This window comes from Parasteatoda tepidariorum, chromosome X1 (genome assembly GCF_043381705.1).
Source record: "Parasteatoda tepidariorum isolate YZ-2023 chromosome X1, CAS_Ptep_4.0, whole genome shotgun sequence".
Classification (NCBI taxonomy): Eukaryota; Metazoa; Arthropoda; class Arachnida; order Araneae; family Theridiidae; genus Parasteatoda; species Parasteatoda tepidariorum.
This window is the reverse complement of record NC_092214.1, coordinates 2,104,719-2,117,148: the sequence shown is the minus strand read 5'-3', so window position 1 is coordinate 2,117,148 and position 12,430 is coordinate 2,104,719. Positions and strand designations below refer to the sequence as shown.

General features: G+C 22.4%; 1 protein-coding gene across 1 annotated transcript in view; it reads right to left on the bottom strand.

The window, feature by feature from the left end:
- LOC107455196 (uncharacterized) overlaps window positions 1–3,071 on the bottom strand; it is a 322,531-nt gene extending 319,460 nt beyond the window's left edge. The window contains exon 1 of the mRNA XM_016072691.3: window positions 2,829–3,071. Coding sequence (XP_015928177.1) covers window positions 2,829–2,920 — 92 coding nt within the window. The 5' untranslated portion in view covers window positions 2,921–3,071. The remainder of the gene's footprint in view (window positions 1–2,828) is intronic.
- Window positions 3,072–12,430: the final 9,359 nt, after the last annotated feature.

The window sequence follows — 12,430 nt, the reverse complement described above, 5'->3', positions numbered from 1 at the left end:
TCTTACGTTTTATACCAACATAGATTTGAAGTAAAAAGGCACATTCGTACATTCCTTGTATCCTTACGCATTAAGGAAAATCATTTCTGCTTCCTTATATGGAATTGAAAAAGGGCACGATTCTATAAATAACTCTTCCCTTGAAATATAAATCTATTTATATTTCAATGGTATGTTTTCAGCCTTGAATTCCTAAAATAGAATCTCTCTACGCTTATTCTTTAACAAAGACATTTTATGAAAACGAAAGAGATTTAATTCTTTTATTAATACAAAAGTATTTACTTTTTGTTTTTATATACATATATATATATATATATTACGTCTCTAAAACACTTTGAAGAATGGCCCAACGTACCGCCCCACTATGAACAATGACCAATAGTTTAAAATAACAAAATAACTTAATGCAAATTAAAATTTTAAAGGATATATCAAATAATACCTGTTCTGTATATACATGCATTCAGAAACAATAGTAAACAACGATAGTTCAAAATCCATCTTTTTGAAAATTAATAAAATAAATCATGTGTTATAAAAAGAATGCAAAATAATCATTCTAACAACACACAATTATTTATTGAATGTTGTAAATAAATAAGATATATACATTGATAGTTATTATTTTTTTTTGTTTCATTTTTTTTTTTTCAAAATACACAGTGAAATAGTTTAAAAAAACTCATAACAATTTAAAGTTGACGAAAGACAATATTAAACAATGGCTGTAGTGCATATATATATATGCACCTGACAATTGACATATATATGCAATTGACAACTCTAATTTGCTATGAGGTTTTTAAACTATTTTCATTGTTCTTTTTGAAAAAACACTAATGGTCAATGCTTAAAAGGCAAATAAAGTAATTATTTTACAAACTCTAATTGTATAAATTAGAAATAAAAACCTCGTAAAAAACAGCTCCCTCCACAATTGTTGATAAAGATGCATTATTATAAAAATGAAGAGATAACTAAAAAAAATACGTGATCACAGGGAAATAACATTGACATAGCAATCGAAAATAACTCTCAAAAAGTATTTAGAAACGAAAGAAACTCTTAACAAAGAAATAACTTCAACTTAATAAATATCGAAAATGAATGAAAATCGATTGATTTAATAAAAAGTGAATCATCACTCTGAATATCTTCAAGAAAACAAAATAAGGGCTCATCCCTTTTATATGCCATAACTTCTTTCTTCGTCATCGAACATCAGAATTGGCTTAGTTGAGTAATCATTTTCAGCTATCGAAATCTGCTGCACAAATTTCTTAAAATCACAGGTTTGGAACACCTAATGGTAGGATCAAAACTTTTCAAATTCGAAAAAGAAAAAAAAAGAAACAATTATCAAATGTGTCAAAAATTAAAGAATTCTTATCTTTCTAAAATTGCTTTTACAAATGGCTATGTTAAATTACGAGATAATATAGACTGCTATACTCAGTCAATCGTCGCTAAAGGAACAAAAAAATGGTGGCGCTGGAAGAGCCCTTAATCTTTGCTTTTTCTATGAAATATCAATTCGATGTTTCTTTTTTTAATAATTTCTTTTATCGTATTCACAATCTCTTTATTCTCATTTTTGTAACTTGTGAAATTAAATTTGAAATTTTGCACAAATAATTATACGCATTTCAAACCCTTATAATTTATAATATCTTAAAGTGTCTGAACACAATAAATACTTCGATGCAAAATGCAGACATTCCATTGAAAATTTATAGACATTTTTTCCTCCCCTTCCCACCCCAAAAAAATAATAAATAAATTCCATGTAGTGCATAACATGATCCATATTAGTCCAAAATAGAATAAAGCATTCTATTTAAAATTAAAAGATCATAAAACGATTACAAGAATGCTAAGTTTATGGAATTGTTCACATAAAAATTATGTTATTTTTCTCTCTCTGCAATAAAATTTTTGAATAGAATAAATCATAAGGTTTCTTTGTGTTGTGACTATAAAATCTGTGTAAAATCATGAATCTTAAACAAAATGTAAGCATATATACATCTGTTTGAAAAACAAATGGAAAATTTATCCAAGTTCTTTGTTCAAATAGACAACATGAAATAAATTTCTTTAAAGTTATAGTTTTATTAGTCACAATAGGGTATTTGTTATTTTTAATATTTTCATTTTTATTTTGAACGTATTTTGAATGTATCTGGATACTTTAAATTGTCAATTTTGTGTTTGGTCACTTTCTTGTTCATCTTTCAGCTGGAATTGATTCTCATCAATAAAAAACTTTGATTTGTTTATGGAAATGTCTGAGCCAAACTGCAAACTGAACACCAATGTTGGATCTCGAACTATTTTTTATCTTATTTAAAATTTAAATTTTCAAAACTAGCAATTAATTAATTTTTCGACTAATTTATTACACTATTTGTCGTTTCTGTATTAAATTTGTATTTTTTACCACTCGTTCAAAATAAAGTTAATTATTGAATTTAAAATTTAAATATTTTATTGCTCACTTTTCTTAGGCACAAAATTTTAACCATGCAATCAACAAAAATTCTTTTCCATATCAATGCTGATTATAACTCAGATTACGGAATCAAGAGGGAAAAAATTCCATTAAAAATATTAAATTTTAAAAATATTGTCTCTATTTAAAACAAAATCATATTGTTAACTTTTGAATAATATCAATACATAGAAATAATATCAAATATAAATGCCAATATTATTGTAATAACCATATCATTGTATTTTAAATTACTCTCAATATTAGTATAAAAATAAATTTAAAAGCATTCAATTTTTAAACGTTAGAGAAGATTTCAATAAAGAATAAATACCTTTTCAGAAATAAAACAAAACACACATTGGAAGGCACAAACGAAACACACAAAATAATCAAAATAAATTCAATCTTTTCACACTCAAGCATATCTGAAATAAAACCCGCATTGGTAAATTGTTGTTAAATCCTGACTGTTCCTTGAATTGTTTTGTTTTTATAAAATACATTTTATGATTAAGGAAAGATCGCGTTACACAAACTTATCGTTGACCCATTTTTCTTTCAGGATATCACATCCAGCAAGTTTGCGTAGTCAAATTTATCAGGTTTCCAACATTCTTAATCACAGTTGAATTCTCTGGGATATTCTTTTCAATAAGCGGAAAAAAATTTTGTCTCATTTTTTATCAAGATATTTCAGCAAATAATTATTGAAATCACTGAGGCCATCAGAAATAAATTCTGTCTTCTGAAATTGTGTTCGATCATGAAAGTGAGGGGATTTTTTCTCCAGGAAAAAGGCCGCAGACAGTGGCGTAGCGAGCTTAACTCGCGCCCGGGGCACAATACCTTTTCAGCGCCCCCCCCCCCATTCGGAAACCATATAATATTATACGTAAAATATACTACCAAATTAATAAAAAAATAAAGTAAAATAAATAAAGTCATAGGCTCAAGCTAGACTTTTAATTTGAGACAAAAAATGCAGTTGAGAAAACAAGACTAGATTCTGAATTGTATATGATCATCTAGAATTAGTTCAAAAGATACCTATTATTTATTTTACATATTTATAAAGAAATATTTTAAAAACACGCAGTTTTAAAACAATAGAAAGTAAATATTTTTTATCTCTAAGGGGATACATATATTTGTTAATAATATGATTATAATACATTAATAAGACTAATTACTATGTATAAATTTTCCTTGCTTTTCATGAAGCAACTTTATCAATAATATAATCAAAGTTGATTGTTTCAAATTTTTCTCTTTCCACACTTAATGCTAGGTCACTTAGGCGATTTTGACCCATCGTTTATCGTAGATATGTTAAAATTAATTTTAATTTGCTAAATGAACGTTCGCAGCTAGCAGTTGATACTGAGATAGTCAGGAGTATTTGAAGTGTCACTCTCAGGTTTGGAAAAACATCTTCTCCATACGAGATTATAAAAGTACGAAATTCTAATGGAGTTTTAGGTTCAATTTCTTATCTACTGCGGAGTAACATTTTGCAGTCACATATTTCGATAAAAGTTCTATTCCATTGAAATCTGTATAATAAAATTCACCCAAATTTGTACAATTTTTTCAAGGTCGTTATCAACATTATCCTCGTCTAATAAATTTTCAATGTCTAGTAGAATTCCAAATTTGAATTTAAGGTCACTTAATCGTGTACATATTTCTTGTTGGAGGCGATCAAGAACGCTTTTCATAACGCGAGAAATTTCATTTTCTGTGTAAAGACCAGCATCTCTAGCCAATTCTCCGAGCATTTTGCGGCGTCTTCTTACACGTATTGTTGTATCAATATCCCATTTTTCACAAAGAGACTTCGCTTTTTCTACTGCCTCTTCACGGAGCTTATCTCAAATTTCGGGTAGTTCAGTCGCTAATGATTCAAGATCATTGAAAACTTCGCTAAAATTCATTCTAGGTTCTTGTAATCTGAGCTGCACACGATCAATCCTCCTTAGGATTTCAAACCAGAAATGAGCTAAAGTTATGAAACTGAAAGTTAGTATATTTTGCAACAGTATTGTAGCTTCATTTCTGGTGTCACTTGTAGTGGTAATGGCCTCTGCTAATTTTTCTAATTGTTCTACTCTATTCTCTAGCCCAGGGGTTTCCAACTTGCATGAGGCCGGGGGCCACTATTAGAAACACAAATCAAATGGCGGGCCGCAACTTTATCAGAATGTTTTGTAGGACTCTTTTATGTTTGAAGGAACATTAAATATTACTGTCAGAGTTTTACCAAGTTGTACAAAGCAAAAGTATTGAATTACAAATTAAAATAGGAAGTAGATTTTTAAAAATATTTAATTGTTATTAATAACATTTTTAAAAATATTAAACAGATAATAAAAATTCGGGCAACAATAACTTAATGTGCACCTATGTATTAAACAATTAATGTGCAACAGATATCTAATTGTTAAGGTATTAAAACTTACATAGTAGCACACAAAATATTCAATGAGAAAATTGAGGTTTGTCTGTGCTGCAACCACCAAAGAATAGATATTTGCAATTTAAATTTAAAATTGACAAACGTGTGTGAAAATATTTTCGTCCAAAATAAGTGGTTTTAAAAAGTTAAATCGGAGAATTTCTTCGAGAAAATTTCTGATACGCACGTGCTAAGTTACATTCACAAAATACATTAAAAAAAAATGAAATAAAAAAGATCAACATACACGATTATTTTCGCATTTGAATAAATATTTTCTTGGATGCAAAACTTGAAAAATAAATTTCTTTGCATAGTTGGAATGTTAAATTTCACAGAAACGAAGAAATTAGGTTTTTATTAACGACAAAACTATTTTAAACCGATCTAGATTTTTTACGAAAATTGTCCTCAAAAAAATTACAACTAAAATATTTTAGTTCGCGAGCCCCAAAAAAATACCTCCCGGGCCGCCAGTTCGAAAACCCTGCTCTAGCCCATCGACGATAACGCTAACCGCTTGTATTCCGCCGATCCATCGTGTTTCAGATTGACGTTTGACACTTTTTGTTAAAGCATTTTTTAATAATTCCCATCGCAATGTTGAACGTGAGAAAAACAGAGATATGTTTTCAATTATTCCAAAACATGTCACAAAGATTTGATATTGTTTAGCTGCAGTAACTCCTACTAAATTCAATGAATGGTTATCACAATTTACAGATAATGCTTTATGATTTTTTCCCCCACTATTCTTTGTTGAACGCCAGATGTGTGACCTGCCATCACGGCAGTATTATCGTAACATTGTGGTCTGCAGTTTGTTAATGAAATTTCATCGAAATTTAATTTCTCTAAAATTGTATTTTCGATCGAGGCTGCATCTTTAGCAAGTATTTCAATAAAACCCAAAAAAGATTCTTTGATGGAAACTTTTTTATTCATAAAATCAACATCTACATACCTAACGACTTGGGACATTTGTTCTCGATGAGAGATATCAGGAGTTGAATCAAACAAAAGTCCATAATATTTATTTCTTTTGATATCGTTTATTAGTTGATTTCGAACTGTAGATGCCAGAAGATGAATGAATTCATTTTGAATCTGTGGTGACAAATATGAGAACAACAAATTTTTCTGTTAACAAATTTTTTCATACTCTATTCACTTAATAATAGAATCGTCGAGTAGATGTAGTAAGTAATCTTATTTGTTTTATTACTTACCAAGAATGCCTTGAACTTGAAAGGTAGTAACACAGTGAAATATACATTAGAATTTATGCTAACATTAAACTTATAAAATATAATATTTAATAACATTTCATTTTTATTCTAAGCAGAGCGCGATGACAAGGATGCAAAACTGAAAAATACACGAACAAAATGACTTAAACGTTAATATTTCGGGTATTTCCCTAATTTGTTGCCGACTTCCACAACCTGTCGTAAGTGTCTAAGATACGTACAGTCACGAAAAAAAGTATCCGGAAGGTAACAAAAAAGGAATCGTTTATTTTTTAATACTGATATTTCTCAGGCACACAACAAATACGGCGTTTGTGTCCTTTTCTAGAAACGGCAAAACGATGTATTTGTTGTGTGTCTCTTTTCGATCCTTTAGTTGTTATTTTTCGGCTACTTTTTTCCGTGTACATATAAGTACATTAGACTGTACATATAAGTACATTAGAGTGTTATTGTTATCGTTTTAACAAGCGTAAGCTACATTGCGTTTATGGAAATAAAAATATATATTGTCCTGAAAGAAAGAATGTTTGTACTTTGTACACTTCAAATATTTATTATTACATATTATTTTATCAGACAAATCAAGAAAGGAGATAATTTATGTTACTACACAGCGTAGATGCCATAAGAAAGTGCTGACAGACACAGGTTGAGTCAGCCCTGCCAGTAGGAAAGACGTGCCATTTCTATTATGAATATGTTATTACAGTTTGATTTAGACTATTAATATTCCTTTTTATTTACAAATTAACATTTATTATATTACACTGGCACTAAAATTAAAATATGATTTTCCAGAAATCAATTATAATAAAAATAAAAATTATACAGCAATTTTTTGCTTTGCGGACCATTTGGCGCCCCTTTGTGAGTAGCGCCCGGGGCATGATGCCCTCCCTTGCCCACCCCTCACTACGCCACTGGCCGCAGAAAAACTGGTGGTTTTTTAGGTTTGGAAGAGCTTCAAATCTGAAATTGAGTGTTTATCTGAAGGAAAAAGACACGTCCCTCATGGAAAAAGGGAAACCTTCTCACACTCAGTAAAGGGAAAATCTAAAAATGTTAAATCTTGCATACTTGAATTCAAAAATGGAATAAGAAGCAGGATTTGAATAATAAAGTGTTTAATTTTGAATAATAAATTAAGGAGAATTTATGTAAGGAAATTACATGAAAATATTGGTAAAAACTTTTTCTCTTATATATAGCTCAATAAAGACAAAAAGGAAAAAAAGAAGTTCTTAAAAGGGAAACTAAGAAGTTCTATTTAATGCGCATAAGCTGCAAGTATATAGAACTTATAAAATAAATTAAAAATATAGAGAAAACATGGAATACTTATTATATTCAAAATATATAATAAGTATTAAAAATCCGGAAAACAAAGTAATGATATATGTCTCGTCATCAGCTCAAGCGATTATATCCGCAAAAAAATTACCATAAAAGAACCATCTATTTACGCTTTTAACCTCTATTTGCGCTTCTGTTTTCCTATTTTGTAAACAGGCAATCTTATTACGAAAATATTTTAAATCATTCTTGAAAGATTCTGGTACTTGTAGGTTCATTTAAATTCACTACTCGCTTTATAAATTACGTTTGGTGTTCTGTTCAGAATTTTTCTTATATTTTATTTTCTGTTTTTTGCTTGATAATTTTTATTTCGTATATTTTTTACTTAATGACATATTTTTATATCATTAAGTAAAAAATATCGTATATTTTTTACTTTTTTGAGTGCTCCTCATTATATAGATATATTTTATTTCGGCTATATTAATACAATATTAGAAAACACTCCTTTTTGCAGATTTAATCGACTGAGCTTATGACGAAATTATATCTTTTCCTTATATTGCTTTTCATTTTTTTTCAAAAAAATTCCGTTTATTTTTTAATAATTATGCATATATTTTTTTAAATAAAATTGTTTTTAAATATTTTTATAAATATTTTAGTTTAATAAGTTTTCTTCTTCTTTTTTCATTAATCTTTATTATTTTTCATGTGTCCTCTATATTTTTAATTTAGAACAATTAAACAAAAATAGAATATATTAAATTATTTTTCAGAATAAAATTTGTTTACTAAATTTTTTCATAGATGGCAGCATTAATATGTTACTTGCTTAAAATTTTTTTCGACCAAATATATCTTTTAATTTTATTTTATTCGATTCAAGCTATACGCACAACTTAAAAGATTTTAACTCTTCGCGAATTTTGTTAACTGTTTAATTAGTATTTTACTTTTAAACGTAAACAGCATTTTGCTACATGGCGTTAAGTTTAGTTACTGCTTTCTTTTATTTCATGCGTTTTTTCAAAAAAAAAATTTTCTGCACATATAAAGAATAATTTTTATCTTAGAATAATTATTCTTTATTCAGAAATATCGCATTAAATTATACCAACAGATTTGTCTTGAGGAAGACTGTTGGTTTTTTCCCATTTATAGTTTTCTTTTTTTTTTATATTGTTTTATTATTTGTGTTTATATATATATATATATATATATATATATATATATATATATATATTTATATATATATATATATATATATATATATATATATATATATATATATATATATATATATATATATATATATATATATATATATATATATATATATATATATATATATATATATATATATATATATATATATATATATATATATATATATATATATATATATATATATATATATATATATATATATATATATATATATATATATATATATATATATATATATATATATATATATATATATATATATATATATATATATATATATATATATATATATATATATATATATATATATATATATATATATATATATATATATATATATATATATATATATATATATATATATATATATATATATATATATATATATATATATATATATATATATATATATATATATATATATATATATATATATATATATATATATATATATATATATATATATATATATATATATATATATATATATATATATATATATATATATATATATATATATATATATATATATATATATATATATATATATATATATATATATATATATATATATATATATATATATATATATATATATATATATATATATATATATATATATATATATATATATATATATATATATATATATATATATATATATATATATATATATATATATATATATATATATATATATATATATATATATATATATATATATATATATATATATATATATATATATATATATATATATATATATATATATATATATATATATATATATATATATATATATATATATATATATATATATATATATATATATATATATATATATATATATATATATATATATATATATATATATATATATATATATATATATATATATATATATATATATATATATATATATATATATATATATATATATATATATATATATATATATATATATATATATATATATATATATATATATATATATATATATATATATATATATATATATATATATATATATATATATATATATATATATATATATATATATATATATATATATATATATATATATATATATATATATATATATATATATATATATATATATATATATATATATATATATATATATATATATATATATATATATATATATATATATATATATATATATATATATATATATATATATATATATATATATATATATATATATATATATATATATATATATATATATATATATATATATATATATATATATATATATATATATATATATATATATATATATATATATATATATATATATATATATATATATATATATATATATATATATATATATATATATATATATATATATATATATATATATATATATATATATATATATATATATATATATATATATATATATATATATATATATATATATATATATATATATATATATATATATATATATATATATATATATATATATATATATATATATATATATATATATATATATATATATATATATATATATATATATATATATATATATATATATATATATATATATATATATATATATATATATATATATATATATATATATATATATATATATATATATATATATATATATATATATATATATATATATATATATATATATATATATATATATATATATATATATATATATATATATATATATATATATATATATATATATATATATATATATATATATATATATATATATATATATATATATATATATATATATATATATATATATATATATATATATATATATATATATATATATATATATATATATATATATATATATATATATATATATATATATATATATATATATATATATATATATATATATATATATATATATATATATATATATATATATATATATATATATATATATATATATATATATATATATATATATATATATATATATATATATATATATATATATATATATATATATATATATATATATATATATATATATATATATATATATATATATATATATATATATATATATATATATATATATATATATATATATATATATATATATATATATATATATATATATATATATATATATATATATATATATATATATATATATATATATATATATATATATATATATATATATATATATATATATATATATATATATATATATATATATATATATATATATATATATATATATATATATATATATATATATATATATATATATATATATATATATATATATATATATATATATATATATATATATATATATATATATATATATATATATATATATATATATATATATATATATATATATATATATATATATATATATATATATATATATATATATATATATATATATATATATATATATATATATATATATATATATATATATATATATATATATATATATATATATATATATATATATANAAAAAAAAAAAAAAAAAAAAAAAAAAAAAAAAAAAAAAAAAAAAAAAAAAAAAAAAAGAAAATGAATGAAATTTTATTTAAAAAACTGGAAAAAAGAGCCGGAAAAAAAAAGATATAATCTTTTCTTCAGCCCACACGATTATATCCGCAAAACAGAGTGCTTTCTTATATTGTATCAGTAAAGCCAAAGCAAAATATGGGTAACCATTTGGATCAGTCTGCATAGGGACCGAGAGTGTGCGGTATTGGTCCTCGTTAAACTGTTCTACCGTAAAGTGCTTGACTTCACGTGTAGATCGTTGGGCTACCGAATAGGGGGTGCCAATCCTCTACAAAAAAATCAAAATTGTGATGGCATGTCTTCGGATCATACTCATTGATGTTTCCCAGGCCGTCGCCAATAGCCCATTGTGCAGCTCTAGTGCGACGTATATGAACTACAATGAGGACAGAATAATTTTATGCACCAAGTTAGTGAGCGAAATACAGATAGAATGTCTCACGATGGCTGAGTAAAATAATCTGCTTTACTCATTTGTAATTCCTTGTTATTATGTTATTTAATATTAAATTAGCTGTAATTTATCATTAAATTATCTCTCTTTCGCATTTTTCATGAAATTTAATATCATTTTGTTTAATAATAAAATGATTATAATTGCATTGTATGTTTTTTTTTTTTTTATAAAATTTTGCACTTTAATGCTTTTAAAATACAGTATTTTACTTTCAAATGCAAACCAAAATCTAGTTTAATTAATTAGTTTAAGCAATTAAAAAAAATTAAAAATCCTGTATTTTGACTTATATTTCAGACAAGATTTAAGTATTATTTATCCTCGTTAAAGGTTTAGTTAAAGTATGAACTAGAAGCCATTTGTTATATTTTAAAGTATATATTTTAAAATATAAAGTATATACAGTCGAACTTGTTCATCTCGAATCTCACGGGAAAATATTTGAGACAAAGAGGTTTTGAGTTATACAGGTACCTGAAAAAAATTACATTTAATTAAGAAATTCCATTAAAAGTGCTTTAATTGTTTTTAGCAGAAAAAAATAGGCATTCCTTTAAATTAATTGTACCACATATATCAATTTACATAACATTTTTTTAAGATACATTTAACACTGAAAATAATTTTTCAAAGATTTTTGGCGAATAACCTTAAATAAAGAATAATCAATTCA